This window comes from Anolis carolinensis, unplaced genomic scaffold (assembly GCF_035594765.1).
Source record: "Anolis carolinensis isolate JA03-04 unplaced genomic scaffold, rAnoCar3.1.pri scaffold_9, whole genome shotgun sequence".
Lineage (NCBI taxonomy): Eukaryota > Metazoa > Chordata > Lepidosauria > Squamata > Dactyloidae > Anolis > Anolis carolinensis.
In genome coordinates, this window is record NW_026943820.1 from 12,968,015 (window position 1) to 12,988,401 (window position 20,387).

General features: G+C 40.9%; 1 protein-coding gene across 1 annotated transcript; it reads left to right on the top strand.

Moving 5' to 3' along the window:
* The first annotated feature begins 2,976 nt into the window (after window positions 1–2,976).
* Window positions 2,977–19,674, top strand: dnaja2 (DnaJ heat shock protein family (Hsp40) member A2). Its single transcript, XM_003222916.4, has 9 exons — window positions 2,977–3,187; window positions 9,298–9,357; window positions 9,977–10,200; window positions 13,375–13,455; window positions 13,805–13,938; window positions 15,452–15,648; window positions 17,537–17,681; window positions 17,804–17,931; window positions 18,807–19,674. Exons 1-9 carry the CDS (start codon window positions 3,110–3,112, stop codon window positions 18,993–18,995), a joined length of 1,236 nt encoding a protein of 411 aa, XP_003222964.1. The 5' UTR covers window positions 2,977–3,109; the 3' UTR covers window positions 18,996–19,674.
* The last annotated feature ends 713 nt before the right edge of the window (window positions 19,675–20,387 follow it).

Here is a 20,387-nt window from a genome sequence, read left to right on the forward strand (position 1 = left end):
ATTAGAGTCTCACTTATCCAACACTTGCTTATCCAATGTTCTGGATTATCCAATGCATTTTTGTAGTCAATGTTTTCAATGCATTGTGATATTTTGGTGCTAAATTCGTAAATACAGTAATTACTACATAGCATTAATGTGTAATGAACTACTTTTTCTCTCAAATTTGTTGTAGAACATGATGTTTTGGTGCTTAATTTGTAAAATCATAACCTATTTTGATGTTTAATAGGTTTTTTCTTAATCTCTCCTTATTATCCAACATATTCGCTTATCCAATGTTCTGCCGGCCCGTTTATGTTGGATAAGTGAGACTCTACTGTATATATTATATAATAATATATAATCAATATTATATGTACAGTATATGCAATATATTATATATATAGTTGATCAAACCATCCCTGAGCTGATAGCATTGAAAAAGCAGGATATAAATTATTATTAATATTATATCTATATCTATATAGCCCCTGATGGCGTAGCAGGTTAAACCACTGAGCTGCTGAACTTTCTGACCAAAAGGTTGGCAGTTCGAATCCGGGGAGTGGGTGAGCTCCCACTGTTAGCCCCAGCTTCTGCCAACCTAGCAGTTCGAAAGCATGCAAATGTGAGTAGATCAATAGGTACTGCTCCGGCGGGAAGGTAATGGCACTCCATGCAGTCATGCCAGCCACGTGACCTTGGAGGTGTCTACGGACAACGCCGGCTCTTCAGCTTAGAAATGGAGATGAGCACCAACCCCCCGAGTCGGTCACGACTGGACTTAACATCAGGGGAAAACTTTTATCTTGACCTTTACTGTTATTATAAAGGGTGTTTGAAAAAGAACTCCCTAGTTTTAATGTAATTTAACTTAAAACTAGGGAGTTCTTTTTCAAACACCTGTATTTATTACCTTCCTCTCTTTATGACTCAAGGCCGGGGTAATAATAGTGTATAACAATGATAATAATAATATTTTTAAAATTGTGTCAGGAGCGACTTGAGAACATACTGCAAGTTGCTTCTGGTGTGAGAGAATTGACTGTCTACAGAGACGTTGCCCAGGGGACGCCCAGATGTGTTATCATCCTGCTGGGAGGATTCTCTCATGTCCCCACAAGATGATAATGATAATAAAATATAGTAATAATACTGTAGTAATAATAAAAAATAAAATACAATAATAACTGTTATAATAACACTATGTAACAAAATTTGAAAAAAAAATCTGTTTCTCGTTTGAAAGTGTTATTTCCAGTTTCATTATGTGATACTTACTTTGAAAGTAGTTATTTTATTCCAGCTTGATTAGCATTAAATAGCCTTGCAACTTGAAGGCCTGGCTGCTTCTTGCCTGGGTGAACCCTTTCTTGGGAGGTGTTAGCTGGCCCTGATTGTTTCTTGTCTGGAATTCCTCTGTTTTCTGAGTGTTGCTCTTTATTTACTGTCCTGGTTTTAGAGTTTTTAAAAAAAATACTGATAGTCAGATAGTTCATTTTCATGGTTTTCCTTCTGTTGAAATTGTCCACATGCTTGTAGATTTCAATGGCTTCTCTGTGTTGTCTGACATGGTGGTTGTTAGCGTGGTCCAGCATTTCTTTGTCCTCGAATAATATCCTGTGTTTAGGATGTTCACTGCCATGGCTAAATGCTATGGATCCCCCTTTGCTGAAAGCTATTCTTATTATGAAACCAAAGTGCCCTCTACTGGCCACAACAAGAAAAGGCAGGCGATGGCTTTTCAAGGTAGCCTTCCCCAATCGAGTGGCGTCCAACAGTTTTGGACTTCGATTCCCAGAAGCTCCAGCCAGCATGAGCAACGGCCAGGAATTCTGGGAGATGAAGTCCAACACCTGTGAAGCCCTGCCACAGAAGGGAGGAAGGGAGAAGAGCCACGGGGGCTTGTCCTTTCCCGGGGGCGGGGCCAGGAGCGGCTCTGTTCTCTTGGAAGGGGCGTGTCCTTTCCCTAGAAGGGGCGGAGTCAGTGATCCCCTCTATTCTCTGAAAGAGGCGTGTCCTTTACCTGGAAGGGGCGGGGCCAGGGGCGTTTCCTTTCTCTTCCTTTCCCTGGAAGGGACGGAGCCGGGGCGTGTCCTTTCTATCGGAGAGGGCGTGTCTTTCCCTGGGAGGGGCGGAGCCAGGAGCGTCTCTGTTCTCTTGGAAGAGGCGTGTCTTTCCCTGGTAAGGGGCGGGGCCAAGGGCGCATCTGTTCTTCTGGAAGGGGCGTGTCCTATCTCTGGGATGGGCGTGTCTTTCCATGGGAGGGGCGGAGCCAGCAGCGGTATTTCTCTTGGAAGGGGCGTGTCTTTCCCTGGTAAGGGGCGGGGTCAAGGGTGCCTCTGTTCTCTTGGGAGGGGCGTGTCTTTTCTCTGGGATGGGCGTGTCTTTCCCTGGGAGGGTCGGAGCCAGGAGCGGTATTTCTCTAGGAAGGGCGTGTCTTTCCCTGGTAAGGGGCGGGGCCAAGGTCGCATCTGTTCTTCTGGAAGGGGCGTGTCTTTCTCTGGGAGGGGCGGATCCAGGAGCGTCTCTGTTCTCTTTCCCTGGTAAGGGGCGGGGGCCAAGGGCGCATCTGTTCTTCTGGAAGGGGCGTGTCCTCTCTGGGATGGGCGTGTCTTTCCCTGGAAGGGGTGTATATTTCCTCAGAAGGGGTGGAGTCAGGAGCGTGTGTTTTCTATTGGAAGGGCGTCACTTCTCTGGAAGGGGCAGAGCCAGGTCTCTTGGAAGGGGCGTGTCCTTTCTCTGACTTAATAGTCAGGAGCGCCTGCGTTCTCTTGAAAGGGGCGTGTCCTTTCCCTCGAAAGGGCGGAGCCAAGTCGTTGTCTTTTCTCTTGGAAGGGGCGGGGTCAGAAGCGCTCTTTAAATACGAGGGGCGTGTCTCTTTTCCGGAAGAGGCGTGGCCTCTCTCCCCTTCAGTTCCCCCCTGTTGCGGGGCCGGGAAGAGTCGCGACCTCTTTCTTCCGGCCGGCCGTGCTGACGTCGCGGTGTGCGTGCGGCGTGCTGACGTCGTGGTGCGTGCGCGCGTTCCGTCGGCCTTCCCTCTCTGCTCGGCTTCCTCTCGGGGCTCCGCGGCCTCCTCGTCGTCCTCCTCGTCCTCGCCCTCCCCTTGGGACCCTCGGGAGCCGAGATGGCGAACGTGGCCGACACCAAGCTCTACGACATCCTCGGGGTGCCGCCGGGGGCCTCCGACAACGAGCTCAAGAAGGTCTGAGGGGAAACGGAGGCCCCAAAGGAAGGGCGGGGAGGAATCCACCCCCTCTCGGGCCCGGCTAGGCCTCGGTCTCGCCGAATAGGCCTCTCCCAGGGCCCACTTAGTTCAGTTTCAAGGCGGCTTCTCGGGGCGCAACACAAAACTGCGCATGAAGGGCCTTTTTTCTTTCTCTTCCCCTTTTGGGAGTTTGTTGTTTCACCGCCGCAGAGGGAAGCCGGCTTTGAACCGCGTTAAACTGTCAATGTAGACGGGGCCTGGAGGAGGGTTTCCAGAATTCCCTAGGATAGTAATATAATATTATGTTAAGCGGCTTAACATAATATTATTGAGGGGGAAATTATAATATATGAGGGGGAAAAGGGCCAGAGGCTGTTAGGAATGGTGGGAGTTGAAATCCACAGCACCTGGAGGGAGGGCCCAAGTTGGCCCATGCTTGATATAAACACTAACATCGCTTTGGCAGCCACTTTGAGTCCCCTTTAAGACTGGAAAGTGTAATATAATTATAATAAGCCACTTTGAGTCTGCTTTAGGGGAGGAAAGTGTAATATAAATATAATAATAAAAACCCACATAGAGTTTTCTTAAGACTAGAAAGTGTGATATAGTAATAACAACAACAACAACAATAATATGCCACTTTGGATCTCCTTTAAGACTGGAAAATGATATAAATATAATAATATAAAGCCACTTTGAGTCTGCTTTAAGGGAGGAAAGTGTGATATAATAATAAAAAGCCACTTTGAGTCTGCTTTAAGGGAAGAAAGTGTGATATAAATATAACAAAAAGCCACTTTGAGTCTTAAGACTGGAAAGTGTGATATTATAATAATAACAACAACAACAATAATATGCCACTTTGAGTCTCCTTTAAGACTGAGAAGTGTGATATAATAATCATAATATGCCACTTCAAGTCTCTTTTAAGATATAATAATAATAATGACAATAAGTCACTTTGAATCTCCTTTAAGGAATGAAAGTGAGATATAAATGTAATAATAGTAGTTGTAATCTCAGTGGTAGTGGAAAGTGGTTGCCAACCTCTGGGCCTCCAGGTGTTTTGGACTTCAATTCCCAGAAATCCCAGTCGGCTTACCAGTTGTTAGGAAGTGTGGGAGTTGAAATCCAAACAACTGGAGGCCCAAAGGTTAGAAACCACTGTTCCAGGGTAATCTAGGACCCCATCTACGCTGCCATATAATGTGGTTTGAAACTGTATTATATAGTCAGTAGACTCATATAATTCAGTCTAACCGTATTGAACTACATTTTATATGCTCTATCCTGAGCATTTTATGCAGTTTCAAACTGCATTATGTGGCAGTGTAAATGGGACCTCGGTTTGGGGGGGGGGGGGGGAGGTGTACTGGAAAGGGGACGAACCCCTTTTACTCAGCGTGACTTTTCTAGCCAGAAATGGTTCTGATGCAAGGTAATTGCAATTCACAAAGGTTTAGGTGAATATCAAGTTGTATTGTTAAAGTATTATTTGTGTAACAGTATAGGAGTGTTATACTGCCATGGCAACATTCTGTAAGAATGCTGGGGTTTGTAGTTTAGAGCTCCCTGTTTGAGAAATCTAAATGCTCCTCCCTAAACTGCAAATCCCAGCATTCCATACCATGTTGCCATGGCAGTTAAAATGGAAAAGTAGTGTAATATGATACTGAATGGATTTAGGTCAAATAAAAAGTTATCCAGTACTTGAAAAATAAATGAAAACACACTTTATTTGGCCTATTTTGTGAACTACGGGTAAGAAATGTATTTGGCGCAAGGTGATTGCAGTCCACAAAAGTTTAGGTCAAATAAATCTTTCCAGGGACTTCAAAAAAAGAAAAGAAAACCGTGTTTTCTTTGGCTTAAATTCTTCATAGATTATGGTTGTGCAATATATCCACCTGAAAAAAATTAAAGCACATTTTATTTGGACTAAACTTGTTGTGGATTGTGGGCAGGGAATGTACCTGATGCAAGGGGATTGTGGTCCACAAGAACTTAGGCCAAATAAAACGTAGTACAGTAGAGTCTTACTTATCCAACACTCATTTATCCAACGTTCTGGATTATCCAACGCATTTTTGTAGTAAATGTTTTCAATACATCATGATATTTTGGTGCTAAATTCATAAATACAGTAATTCCTACATAGTATTACTGCATATTGAACTACTTTTTCTGTCAAATTTGTTGTATAACTTGATGTTTTGGTGCTTAATTTGTAAAATCATAACCTAATTTGATGTTTAATAGGCTTTTCCTTAATGCCTCCTTATTATCCAACATATTTGCTTATCCAACATTCTGCCGGCCCGTTTATGTTGGATAAGTGAGACTCTACTGTATGTTCTTAAAGTACCATAGAGCTCTTGTTGCTGCTGTTGAATTAAAGGGCGCTTCATGGTGAGTGAAATGGCAACAGATTGCACTAGAAATTCAATCTCCACGTGTTTTAGAGAGATAGCTGTGTTATTAGTTAAAACTGAACCTGTTTTAGGATGAATTTCCGCTGAACGGTTGAGAAACTTGTCTATCTGGCCACCAAAGCTCACGTTGTAATGATCTTAGAGCTTTAAAGGCACTATTTTGTTTTGCAACACAGCCTGTTTGGAAATTTTTAGTTAAAAATATTTTGCCTGGGAAGTGGGACAAGGAGTGAGGAATTTGTTATATTTAGTACTGCATAGTTTCTCTTCACCTGTAGATTCCAAATTGACAGCTTTCATTGTGGAAAATTATTCCTTCCAATGTTCAGCAATCCTGGGGTTATTCCAGAGTGTTAACAAAGAGATAGTGCAAATTAATTTACATGTTCTACATACCTTTCCTCAATTTGTTTAGCTGCCAAGGAGTATCACTCCACTTCCTAAGCACATACCATTCTGTAGAAACCATTCTTCTCAACCCAAATCTCAGGGATCATTCGGAAGAGGAGGACCTACTGGAGAATTGCCCCCAGTTTTTCCTCTCTTTTGTTTGTGTTCTTCCTTCCCTCCTTTCCTTTATTTCTAGTCCTTTTCCACTTATCAGCTCTTCCCAAGAGGATGAAGCTCATTACAAGGGCCTGAAGTTTGTTGCTAGTCTGAGTAGTGCAATTCTGTTGAATTTAACAGAAATGCTGAATTATCATTGCTTCATTGAGTCTACTCTGGTTGAGATTAACAATAGGATTTCGATGTGGATTATATTAGGAGTGGGCAAAATGCTGTTGTTCTGTTGTTCCTATAAGCATTAGTCTCAATAGACAGTGGTAAGGAATGTGGTGAATTACAGTCTGGGAATACCCAGCCTATTCTTGACCTAGTCTCTAATTGTCCTTGTTATTTTTTACTCCAATTTAAATGTAATCTCATTCCCACTTCTCAAAGCCAGGCTTAATTCAAGGTCTTCCTTCTGTAGCTGATCCTTTCCTATCGTAAGAAAGGGGAACCCCCATTTTTAAAGGTCAGAGCTATAGGGTAAATAATCCTAAATATTTGCCTCTTTCCACAGTTTGGCTTTTTTTTTTCCTTCACCCATTCTTGGAGAACTCCATCTCACACCACAGCCATCATTAAGTTAATTATCAGGTTCTACCTGTTTGTGAAGGAAGGGTTCTGCTTCTAGGGAATAGCTCCTCTTCATGAGGGCATTTAATCGTTTTATTTATTGGGCTGGTATTCGTTCTTGTGGGAGGGAGTATTTTGGAGGAAGCACTAGAGATAAGATTCTAAGGTCAGCAGGAAATTAAGATTTCTCTTCTAGACCAGAATTAAAATCGTGTTGTGTACATATTTTCTGCCTGCCCTCCTCAAGCCGTTGCTTGAGATTGTAGATGACAATTATAATTTAAACTGTTTGAGATTTGATAATCTTTTACTTGACCTTTTTCAAGTAAAGAACAAAACTTTGATGTTGGTTTCATAATATTGCCATTTGAGCCTGATATGCAAAGACCCTGCCCTAGGACTAAAGTACAAGATTCCCAGTGCCTGTGTATAAGCCTCTATATCTCCCAGAAGGAGATTTGTGAATTGTTAATGTCTTCTGTTGCAATTTCTTTACATTTTAATAATATTACTGGCTTTTGAATAAATCCCAAATGAGTTTACAATATTAAAATTCCAAGAAGTAATAACAGTAAGTGATTACAGTGGCAAGGAACTAGTAAAATACTTTGTGGCTAGGCAAAGAAGTCTCCAGTTACAGAGTTGTGTTGCCATGTTAGTCTGTTGAGCAGAAACAGCAACACAATCATGGCATCTTAAAAACTGTTTTATTTGGCATCAGCATTTCCTCAAATTTGCCAAAGATATTTCTGCACATAATGTTCAGGTGAGTAGTTAGAGGAATGTGGGACAATGTAAGAAAGTATCAGCAAGTGATGGTGTCTCTTAACAGTGGTCACTTAGCAGTCATGGAGGGGTGTGTCTAGCGTAGATAAGAAGATTAACACATAGATGGCAATGAAAAGTCTTTGTCCAATCCAAGTAGAATTTAACCTCAAGGTGAACTCTGGTAGGTGGGGGTTGAAATAGGATCAGTAGGGAGAAAAATGCAAAAATTACGAAAACCAGCAAGAGAAAAATGGCTTAAAGAGTGGTCATAATACAAAAAAAAATTGTGTGCCTAATAATACAATCAAAGTTTCCAGTTTGCAATGGAAACTTCCTATATTAAGAATCCACCTGATCTCTGAGGCGAGATCATTCCAGATAGAAGGTGTCACAACCAAATAAATGTCTCTGATGCTGTGGTATGGTAAGCCGATCCTAGGCTAAGAACCATGGTGGTCTTATCAGATCATCAGAGCCCCTTTGTGACCCTTTTAACCAAGTGTAACATTTGGAACCTGGCCCAGAATTGAATTGGTAGAGAGTTCATAGTTTATAACATGAAAGTTACATGTACATGACCTACATTGCCACAACATTTTGCATTAGCCATAGTTTTTAAACTGGGATTAACCCCACATTGCAGTGCTCAAATCTTGTGTTATGAATCACTTCTGTAATTGGCTATGATAGAAGACTTAACTTTGCATGTTTAACTTTTGTAGTTCAAGGAGTTCCTGGTGAAATTCCATCTTCTCACAAAGGTCTTCTGTGTTTTGCATTTGCACATCCCAGTTACATCTCAGTACACCAGAGGTGGGCAACTATATCAGAGCCATGAGTTGATTTCTCCTCCCATAGCATCCCAAACCCACATACCTCCATCTTCCCCAGCATTCCCACCCAATAGAGCACTTTCTGTTGCCATTTTGAGAAGGACTGCAGAGAAAATTGAGGTGTTCAAGGATAGTTTGAGGTTCTGAGGGAGCGAGAGGGCTTGAGTGTTGAATTAGACAAGCTTTGCATCCCCACTTAGCCATGGAAACCCACTGGTTGACCTTGGGCAGGTCACACTCATTTAATTTCAGTGAAATGCAAATTCTGTTAAGAAAACCCTATCATAGATCGGCCTTATGGTCAGTGATGACTTGAAGCCATATAACAACAATGAGGTTCTGGAGCAGAAGATATTTTTGCTTGTTTCCATGAATTTACGGTACTTCCTGTACAGTTCGGGAGTGAAACTTGCCTGAAAATCATGGCTTTAAAAAAAATAATTTGTAGTGTTGGAAGGCTTTGAGGGCCGTAAATATGAGATTCAGAGGACACATGTAATCCACTGGCAGCAGTTTCCCATCTTTGCAATATAACCACCATATTGTTTAATTGTTTTTACAAGAAGAGATAAAGATGAGGTGCTTAGGAGATCATTTAAAGCTTAGGGACAGTGTTCATTTCTTAGTAATAGTTCTATTATGAAAGTAATTTCAGTACGACAGCGTACACTTGCCCAGATTTCTAATTCCTGCCTCTCAAATGGGAGGAGGCCCAGTTGTGTCCAGAAGTCAATGTACCTCAAAAAAGAGATATGATCCTTTTAGCGAGAGCGTCTGTAATGGAAGCTGTTCAGGCTGGCTGGATACGACTTCATTACTGACAGTGGCTGTAAACTTAGAGCCTCTGAATTTTAAAAGTTGCCTTTAGTAGTAACATGGGGTTGTCTCCGAATGTCCAATGCTGTATTATTGTTGTCTCATTGGTTATATTGACTTCCTTCCACTGTAGGCATACCGAAAGCTTGCCAAGGAATACCACCCGGATAAGAACCCAAATGCAGGTGACAAGGTAAGCCTCATCTTATTCTATTTAAGGTGTAAACAAAATAGCTAGGGATCCAAGCTGTGGAGAACTAAAAAGAGAATAATTTGTAGAATATAAATTGCCATGTCGAAGACATTACGTCATCTTAAACTAGGCAATTTTCTTATTCAAACATGTACCAAATTGTAAGGCTGACTGAGCTAATATACTAGCATTTCAGAGAAGTAAAATTGTGACTTCTGTGTGTCCAAGGTTTGTGTGAGAAATGAATGACTTATACGGTGATTGTCAAAGCTGTCAATTGCCTGTGCTTTGAGGAGGATGTTTGTTGCCTCTCAGTGTGAGTAATGGGAAGAGATTGTAAACAACAGGTATTAGGATGGCTAAAATGATGAAAGGTATAGCTCTTCTATGTAGTGCAGAGTGAGCCAGCATCCTCTTTGCTGCCTGTTTGATCGGTTGCTAGAAGAAGGCAAAAGAGTTTGACTCTCAAAGGCAACTCATCTACTTGCACAAAGATGGACTGGCATGTATCCACCTATGAAATGACACCTGTAATAAAAATGTAGGATTACTTTTGCTTTTCCTTTCATATGTGCATAACTCGAAACAGACTTGTTTCTCCTTTCCCCTCCTTATTTAGTTCAAAGAAATAAGCTTTGCCTATGAAGTTCTCTCAAACCCTGAGAAACGTGAATTGTATGACCGATATGGAGAGCAAGGCCTCCGAGAAGGCAGTGGTGGAAGCGGAGGAATGGACGATATTTTCTCCCACATATTTGGTGGAGGGCTGTTCAGTTTCATGGGTAATCAGAGTAGAAGTCGGAATGGAAGGAGACGAGGAGAAGATATGATGCATCCACTTAAGTAAGTATCTAGCTAATTGGGGTTTTTTTCTGGGAAAAGCTCTTGTAGATGTAATTGCCCAATTTGTAATTACATTTCTCTCAAAACAGACTGAAACATTTGAAGTATGCTTAAGCACTAATTGAAGCTACTTAAATATAAATATAGCTTTATCCAATATTTTTTGAGAGATTTTAACTGTGGACCAAATCTTTGCTTCCAAATCTGTATGAAACACAATGATACACATGACTCGGCACTAATACATCAAGAATATAAACTCTTCCAGTATGAATGTATCTATATTTAAGGATCTCTATCAAGGTATTCAGGTTTCTCACTCTGTTAGAAGTATATATATTTTAAAATAAAAGCTTACAAACACACTAAAAACCCTATAAGTATGCAAAATATAAAGAAAAGAGAACAGCAATAGAACACGGGAAAGCCAGAAAAAAGGGGGAAGCCCAGGTATCTTGTTCTTTATCATCCCATAAATCCCTTGCTGTGCACTCTATTTCAAACTGTTAAATATACACTTTGCTTTTCCTTTACTGAAGAAGGACAACTTTACCTTCTGGTATTCAGATGTTATGGATAACATTTAGTGCTGATATTGTAAAACATAGATATATGGAGAATGGGTTTTGATTCTAGCATCAAATAGCTTCTTATTTTTAATACTTGCTCTATGGTGCATCCAAATATATTGTTGTATCAATAGAGTGTCTAGAGGTTGTTTGTTCCTCTGTTTAGAGGAGAGTGTGGTCTCTAGGTGTTGGCTAAAGCTAATATTTCCTGATACATTTTCAACTTTATTGTTACTGATAGAATCACTATGTCAGTACATTGCACAGAAATCATTATTATATGCAAATTTCTAGGGTTCCACCGTTTTTCTGCTTCGCCAAGCAAATTCTATTGTTCCTCAGATAATGGATTTTGACATTTCGGTATTTTATGACTACGACCTGGAAGGCGTGTTCACCTTTCTATGCCTTGCTAGGATATTATACTACCTGGAATATCTTAATGTTTACAATATTGTTTGAGTTTTGTTAGAATTAATTTCAGTTGTCTTACTGTCTCATCTGTCCCTGCCTATGAAGAACTTTTTCTCTTAAGAGTCAAGACTCCAAAAGTTTTTGCGATCAGAGAATGGAATATTTCAGCCTCACCTATGCTTCAGGTGATTTGATAGTTTTACAAGGGAGGGAAACTAATCACAACAGCAAATGCACTTTACTGCTTCATAAATAGATCATAGGAAACCTGAGGCTATTGTTCCACCTAGTCAGTGTGGTTAAAAATATTGAACCTCACATTGCGTAGATTCATTTTATAATAAAAGTTAGACAAGTTGAGACAGCTAATTATTCTAAACAGATGTGGGAGAGAATAAGCACAGGGTTTAGAATACCAGTCTCAATTCATCCAGAATGTGGAAACTATTGCCATACTTGGGCTTTCCTCTGCAGATGAGCTGAATGAGCAGTAATGGATGCATTAATTTGAGCCACCTAAGAGTCTTACACCGAGAATTCAAAAATACACCCTTCAACAGTTACAAGAAGTTTGCAAGATACTGAGTAAAATAATGATAGTTAGAGATCCTACTTGCTTACTCAAGCCCAATGCAAAAAGTCACAATATAAATAATACATAACAAAAACAGAATGGATGACATGGAATGCCAGTTTGCTTTATTTAACTAGTCTAATTTATATGGGTTGCAAAGCATATATTACATTGATGTGGGAGTTTACGTCTCATTTTGAATTGTAGAAAATTTAGAGGCAGCTGTGTTTGATAAAGTGCTACATTTTCTGCCTATTGCATACGTAGTAATCTTGAACTTTTTTGGGGTGGGGGGTGGGTAACTTTCCCAAGCTTTGAAAATATCTGATTTTGAATATGAAGCTTTTTAGATATACACCTTAGTTGCTGCTAATTGAAATTCAGAAGAGCAAGGTATTAACTGAAGATCCTAATCACAATAACGCAGTGGTGCATAGTGGTTAAAATGATGAAATTGATATAGATTTCTCAGTCATTTCTCTCCTTGGGTGTTGTGCAGTCTGCCACCTTACCCTCCCTTATGGGCTATTATGAACTCTTTTGATGTAAATATATTCACAAATTGCTGTGCCATGGGAACAAAGGCTTTAATTTAAACATATGTGTATGTGATCTTCTGTTTGAGGGTCTATAGAGCAGTGTTCCTCAACCTTGGGGTTGGAACCCCTGGGAGGGTTGCCGAAGACCATCAGAAAACATATTTCTGATGGTCTTAGGAACCCCTTTGGCAGAGAAGGCAGAAGATCTCTCCGCCTGTCCTTCTCTTTTCTGTTTGGGAGGTTTGGCCCAATTCTATCTTTGGTGGGGTTCAAGGGGCTCATTGATTGTAGGTGAACTATAAATCCCAGCAACTACAACTCTCAAATGTCAAGGTCTATTTTCCCCAAACTCCACCAGTGTTTACATTTGGGAATATTGAGTATTTGTGCCAGGTTTGGTCCAGATCCATCATTGTTTACTCCACAGTGAACTACAGTTCCAAAACTCAAGGTCAATTCCTACCAAACCCTTCCAGTATTTTCTGTTGGTCATGGGAGTTCTGTGTGCCAAGTTTTGTTCAGTTCCATCACTGGTGGAGTTCAGAATGCTCTTTGATTGTAGGTGGACTATAAATCCTAGCAACTACAACTCCCAAATGACAAAATCAATCTCCCCCCCCCCCCCCCCAAAACCCCACCAGTATTCAAATTTGGATGTGTCAGATATTTGTGCCAAATTTGGTCCAGTGAATGAAAATACATCCTGCTCATCAGATACTTACATTATGATTCATAACAGTAGCAAAATTATAGTTATGAAGTATCAACAAAAATAATTTTATGGTTGGGGGTAACAACATGAGGAACTGTATTAAGGGGTCGCGGCATTAGGAAGGTTGAGAACCACTGCTATAGAGCCATCATGGGCTATGTTTTTCCACCTTGTTGCCCATTTAGCAGCAGTTGCTCCTTGATTTCCTGAATTGCTCAAAAATAATAATGTTAATATTGGGCACATTTGTTTTGTTGGTTTTTTTTCATTGTCAGTGATATGCTTTTTTCTTCTTAAACTAGCATTGGTGCTTGTTCTCCCCTGTTACTTATAGTGAGACTTAAAAAACCCTTTTTCTTCCTGTAGAGTTTCTTTAGAAGATCTATACAATGGAAAGACAACCAAACTACAACTTAGCAAGAATGTCCTTTGTAGCGCGTGTAATGGGTAAGTTGTGTTGCTAAAATCATCTGTTTTTGAAGATGAAACGATTTGACCCTTAAAAAAAAACACATTCTCCCAGTGGCATAATAATGTTCACAAACAGGTGAAATCCACCTAGAATTCATTTTGAAACAAGATAATGGGTATGTGGTTTTGACATCCAAGTCTTTGTTTGTAACACCACTCTTCAGCTTTGACAGTTTGTATTTTTGAATGTGAGTCTCCAAATTAAGGATCAGAAACTGGATGTTGTCAGACCAATGATTGGACTCATAATATGGAATCTTAATTCATTTTTTATTAAAAAATGTTCTTTAGATTTCTAATAAAAGTTTACCAACTGTTGTTCCAGCCAAGGGGGTAAATCTGGAGCAGTTCAGAAGTGTGCCGCTTGCCGGGGGAGAGGTGTGCGCATTATGATCAGACAGCTGGCTCCTGGGATGGTGCAGCAGATGCAGTCTGTCTGTTCTGACTGCAATGGAGAAGGTAAGTCGACCGGTTCTTCTGCCAACACTGGCAAAAGGAGGAGTGCCCTCAAGTACTTTGACAGGCTGAATCTGAGTTTTGTCAAGTAAGCATCCATCAGATTTGATATTTTCTGATATCTGCTTCAGATGTAGAGTGCAGTTTTTTCAGATGAGTGTCCCTGGCCTTGTCAAGTTGGTAGCCTGTTTTGGTTTTCACCTAGCTTTCACCATTGTAACTACTCTTTTTGATGTTGATGCAAATAGCAATGTAACATTCTAAGGAAAATGTAGTTAAACATGACTAGCACATGAGCTGCTTTGCTAATTCAGTCACAGTTGGATATGGACAATAGTAATTCCTATGTTGTGGTCGTTTGGTATGGCTTCTGCAGCAGTAATGTAAGACTATAGCAAAATCGTACCTGGAAGAAATCAATTTGAAATGTATCAGAGGTATTGTAGTTCATTGCATAATAGACTATTATGCAATAAAAATCTGCCTTTGATTTTCCAAAATAAATTGTTTTACCTCCAAAAGGGGGGAAGGAGGAGGGATGATCCAGTCTCAAAGAAACAGCTCAGTTTCTGTTTGTTTTTAACTGCCTTGCATCAGAGAAAAGAGGAGGGAAGATCCTTCCTTCCTTCCTTCTCTGAAGGCAAGACATTTTACAAAATCTGAAATGGAACTCTTGGAGGAATGAGAGAAGATCTAAGTTCCAGAAACCTCTGTTTCTGGAACTTATGGCCTCAGAAGGGAGGGAAGAGGAGACTCTGCGACTATTATGCCAGGAACACAAAAATACCAATGTTGCCACCCAAACAACGAGGGTGCGAATGTTACGCAGTCACAAGTATTATGTAATAAAATACGGTATTTGTATCTCCCATTTTTGTTAGTAAATCAAGACATTCAGTTTTATTATATTTATTTACAGTATTGTTGTAAGTGTTTTATTCAACTTACTATATGGTGTGTAAGCATGTTTTAACAAGCCTTTTTGATACTGTGATATGGCCTAAGGGCTAATCAATAAATTTACTACTACACATGGGGGAGCAGAAAAAATGTTCTTGTAAAATAAGAGTTGCTTCTTTTCTGGTGATGCCCATGACCCTAAAGGCACCAGATCCCATCTGATCTTGGAAATGAAGCAGGGCCAGCCCTGGTTAGTCACTGGATGAGAGACCACTAATGGATATCAGGTGTTGTAGCTTATATTCCAGGGGAGAGAACTGGCAAAAGCACCTCACCTAAGAAAACTCTGTGAAGTTAATGGAGTCTCCATAAATGAAAAGGTGACTTGAAGGAATACACTGTGCAGATCTATCAAACAATAAGCTTGGGTTCCATTTCTCTTGCTTTGTAAAATGCAAACTATTTGAATGTGAAGCCACCGATTTTGCATAAACTAAATGATGATGTGGAAAAACAGGCTCAGTGGGATGGAAGTTTTGCAGTGATGGACAACAGCATTCTGCTGCTTGGTACAGAAGCCAGATCTGAGAGATTGTAACATGCTGTCTCTTTCTAGGGGAAGTAATTAATGAAAAAGATCGCTGTAAAAAATGTGAAGGGAAGAAGGTTATAAAAGAAGTAAAAATCCTTGAAGTTCATGTAGACAAAGGCATGAAGCATGGGCAGAGAATCACCTTCACCGGAGAAGCCGATCAAGCCCCAGGTGTGGAGCCAGGGGACATTGTTCTCCTGCTTCAAGAAAAGGAGAATGAGGTAAATCTGTCTTTTGTTGGGAGACCATCAGAGTCCTTGAACATTGAAGCTTGGGATTGTGATGCTCCATTAAATCAATAGAGGGCGAGGAAAGGAAAAGAATTGCTCGAATAAGAGAGTACAGGCAGTTCTGGTTGTTCTGCTTCTTCGAGAGGTTACACAAACAGATCCTGCTTGGATGATCGTTTTCTTGTACATAGCAAAATTCTTGTTTCATGAGCTCAAGAGGTTCTACAAGCAGAAGGGCCTTTCTTTTGAATGTTTAGAGAAACAGGTGGTGTTTGCTTTGACAGCATTAGGAAGACCAGTGGTGATTTGAACTCTATTGATTCAAATTGGTTGTATCTCAGAAATTTCTATCCAATAATATTTAGAATTAAGTCCTATTGAGTTCAGTATTGTATGCAGTTGTTGGAATGTTACTATCGTTCAGTTCAGCAGGGATGAGACATTTCCGGAGCCTTCTTTACTATAGTTTCTAGGAGATGAGACTCTGTTCCAGCTATAACTCCAGTAGCTGGGCAAAAAGGTCATAGATCTATGAGATGTAATCTTGGAGTAAGTCTTGTTGAAGTGTGCTGGTATTTGAGTAAGCTTGCGTAGGATCAGGTATCTGCCTCCTTTTCCCCTCAGGCTAATGCATTAGGTGTTGATTCAACTTAGTAGGCATGTGACTTGCACAGACTTTTAACCATGGGAGGAATGGAATGGGATGAGTGTACATAAATATGTTTGGGTGTATTTACAAGTTGTTTGGGTGGAAGTTCAGGACAAATTCAACTGTCATATCCTCTCAGATTATAGAAATACGTCCAGCCCTCTCCTAGCCATTTCCCTAAAGATTTATCATATCCATGTGCAAGGCTTGGTGACTTTTCAAACTTGGGAAGAGGTCCCAGTGATACATTTTCCCTGAAAACTCACATGGACTGAATTTCCTTAACTACATTTCTACAATTGGTTTGATTAACTTGTAATCTTTACAAAGAAAACACAGCCTGTTTGCCCTTACTGTACACCAGCGTTCCTGGGGATTTATGTTCCTGGGAGTGAACTCTAAGAATATAATGACTAACACAGATTTGTTGGGTTAAAATAGTTTTAAAATGCTAAACTTGACCTTACCTTGAAATATGTCCAGATATCTCTTCCCTTGCAGTTTAATCATGTGTTTACAATGTAAATGTGTAAAGATTGGTGGCTGTTCAAACTTGGCAAGAGACCCAGTTCTACATTTTCTTTGAAAACTCACATGAACCGAATTACCCTGATTACATTTCTCAGAACAGTTGTTGTGATTGACTTGACCTTATGGAGATACCTTGCAATACAGTATTTATTTATTATTTACAGCATTTCTCACCCTGAAGGGAACTCACACGACACACACATACACGGCAAATATTCAGTGCTGATTAGACATACAGGACAGACAAATAGATAGAGGTATATCAGCATTTTTTTCCAACTTTGGTGTCTGGAGGTTATGCTCAGTTCCAGCCACAGGATACTGTCGCTCCATCTGCTATGATGACAAGCCCTTTGATCGCAGAATTTTCCCTCCTTGTTCTTTGATCACCGGCATTTTTTATGGTGCCGTAAAATACCTCCCCGCTTAAGCAGTGCCTAATTTCTCTACTCACAGCTCAGCTGTTTTCAAACTGCTTCGGTGGACAGTGAACTGGGCTGATGGTTGGGTGCTCACTCCGAATCGGGCTTCGAACTATCAGCCTTCTGTTTGGCAATGATCTATTGCTGCTGGTGATTAACCAGCTGTACTAAAGCCCAGTAGAATTGATGATGTTGTTGTTTAGCCTATGGAAGCCTACCTTTCTGTAAGTTGCTCCCCAAATGTTGCTAAATCTGCTTTCCTTCCCCTTTTCCCAAGGTGTTCCAGAGAGATGGAAATGACTTGCACATGACACACAAGATTGGACTTGTTGAAGCCCTGTGTGGCTTTCAGTTCACATTTAAGCACCTTGATGGACGTCAGATTGTGGTGAAATATCCCCCAGGAAAAGTCATTGAACCAGGTAAAACCTCTTGGGTGGGAGTTTGTGATTGGCTTGTGGTCTTCTACATTTGGCCTTCCTCAAAGAGAAACTGTAGCCTTCCTCATAATAATGACATCTCGGGATTTCTTCTCTCATTCAAGGCAGTGTCCGTGTTGTACGAGCCGAAGGAATGCCTCAATACCGCAATCCCTTTGAAAAGGGAGACCTTTATATAAAGTTTGATGTGCAATTTCCTGAAAATAACTGGATTAGCCCAGAAAAGCTTACAGTGAGTATCCCAGGATGGGGTCCCAAGGTTTCTGCATCACATTTGATAGCATACCATGCACCATTTTGCTGTGGCTGAGTGTTTGTGGAAGTAGGCTGCCTTCATAACTTTGTTCATTACAACTAGATCGTGGTAGAAGATTATCAGCAATGAATGTACAGAAATGTTAGAAGAAGGTGGGTTTGGCTTATTAGTACTATAAGAGGGCTGTAATTTGGACCTGGAGCCCCCGGTGGCATAGCACACTAAACTGCTGAGCTGCTGAACTTGCTGACCGAAAGATTGGCAGTTCGAATCCAAGGAGCAGGGTGAGCTCCCGCTGTTATGCCCAGCTTCTGCCAACCTAGCACTTTGGAAACATACAAATGTGAGTAGATCAATAGGTACCACTCCAGTAGGAAGGTAACAGCGCTCCATGCAGTCATACCAGTGGCCTCATGATATTGGAGGTGTCTACGGACAATGCCAGCTCTTTGGCTTAGAAATAGAGATTAGCACATGCCTGTTCTAGTAGATCAGTGGTTCTGAACCTGGGGTCCCCAGATGGTTTTGGCTTTCAGCTCCCAGAAATCCTAACAGCTGGGAGTTGTAGGCTAAAAACATCTGTGGACCCCAGGTTGAGAACCATTTTAGTAGATGAAGCCACCAATAGGATGTCAGTCTAAACCAGCCAACAGTTAGGAATTGTGGGAGTTGAAGCCCAAACAGCCGGAGGGATGAAGTTGGCCCATGCCTGGTCTAAACCCAGACTCTAGAACAGAGGGCAGTTTACATAAAAGCTTTATTGTTTGATGAGCAGCGAAAGGAAGAACGGGTTTTTTTCTTGCCACGTAATGTGTATAAATCCAAACCTTTTCACCCTGTGTCTCTTGTAGGAACTTGAAGACCTGCTTCCCGCCAGACCAGACGTCCCCAACATCATCAGCGAAGCGGAGGAGGTGGACCTGCAGGAGTTTGACTCCACACGCGGCTCGACCGGCGGCCAGCGGCGTGAGGCCTACAACGACAGCTCCGACGAGGAGAGCGGCCACCATGGACCTGGGGTGCAATGCGCCCATCAGTAAAAGCCAGGTCTGGGGTCTGCCGGGGAGGGGGAAGTTACACATGGATTTTTCTCTTCAAATTTCTGCCTGACTTGTTTTTGAGCAACAATCCGGTTGGGCGGTACAAACGACCCACACACATTTGAGCCCAATGGACATTCGTTGCTGTATGTGTAACTTTTTAAAAATTGGTCCTTAAGTATATACAGAGTGCATAATTTAAAACTAACACACACAAAAAAGGCTTACATCTTCATTTTTTTCTTTTGGACTGACTCTTCTGTAGCAGAATAAAGGCACTTCAAAGAAAGGTGAGACTCTCCTTTTTCACCCGGGTTAAGTTTCAGTCCTTGTACTTGTGCTTGATTTTTACCAGTTTTTTGTGTAGATTTTAAGTTCTCTATTTTAAAATTCAAAATTCTACATTGTAAAAGTTTTGTGTAAAAACTTGTCCCAAGGCTTGGTATTTGGCTGCACCTGCATAAGCTGCTACAAATAGAAAATAAAGAAATTTAAATAGCCTGTATCTATCACTTTTAGATGCATGGTAAGTAAATGGGCTTGGCACAAGAATGGGATAGAACTGATGGGGAAACATGAAACATTAAAGGGGGAAAAACCTGGAAGTGGTTGTAAAAGTTTTTTACCATCTTGTGAAAGGTTACGGAAACTCAATAAAAACTGTTGGTGTATAATGATACCCCTTGTCATTGCAGCCTTTTTTTTGTTAATTTGTGCCTAAAATTAGTCTTGAGCTGAATAGTGTTTATAGTTATATACTGCTTTTGTCAAGGTGTCTTACAAACTAAGAAGAAAGGCAACTTGAAACCTAAGTGAAAATTAAAGCAGTTGAAATATGGCAGAAAAAAGTAAGAAAAAGCCCTTCCCTAAGGATCTGAAGACTCCTGAGTCTCAGGCTGGATTTCCACTGCATATAATGCAGTTTAACTGCCTTGACCTCGATTATATGCCAGTCTAGACTCATAATCTAGTTCAATGACGTTAAACTGCATTATTTGGCAGTGTGTGTCCAATGTCAGTGTTGCAGCACCTTTTAGTAATCTGTCCTGTTTGGCAGATGGACAAGTACCCGTGTGGCCAAGGAACATCATAGTGTGTTTAAGATGGCAGAAGCAATTGATGAGGAAGAGAAACATGCAGTCTAAGTGAGGCTGCAGCATTTTGCTCGTGCCCAAGCCAAGCAATCACCTTCTTGCCTTTGCTGCACTCCATCCTTTGGTGTAACTGCCTAAATTTTAATGTAGCTTCAGGTTGGATCAAGACATGTCCAGCATTACAGTTATGTGTGTGTTGTTGTCGGAGTCAAGTGGGACTATTTGACTAATGCATCCATTAAAGAAAGTCAGACAACTACAACACACTTACTACACTGAGTCCTTGAAGTCCTTGCTT

Excerpts from the sequence above, each read along its gene's own strand:
- dnaja2 (XM_003222916.4), top strand. The coding sequence starts at position 3,110 with ATGGCGAACGTGGCCGACACCAAGCTCTACGACATCCTCGGGGTGCCG. Across the intron at positions 9,358-9,976 it reads ACCCAAATGCAGGTGACAAG|TTCAAAGAAATAAGCTTTGC; the intron begins GTAAGCCTCATC and ends CTCCTTATTTAG. Across the intron at positions 15,649-17,536 it reads TTCAAGAAAAGGAGAATGAG|GTGTTCCAGAGAGATGGAAA; the intron begins GTAAATCTGTCT and ends CCTTTTCCCAAG.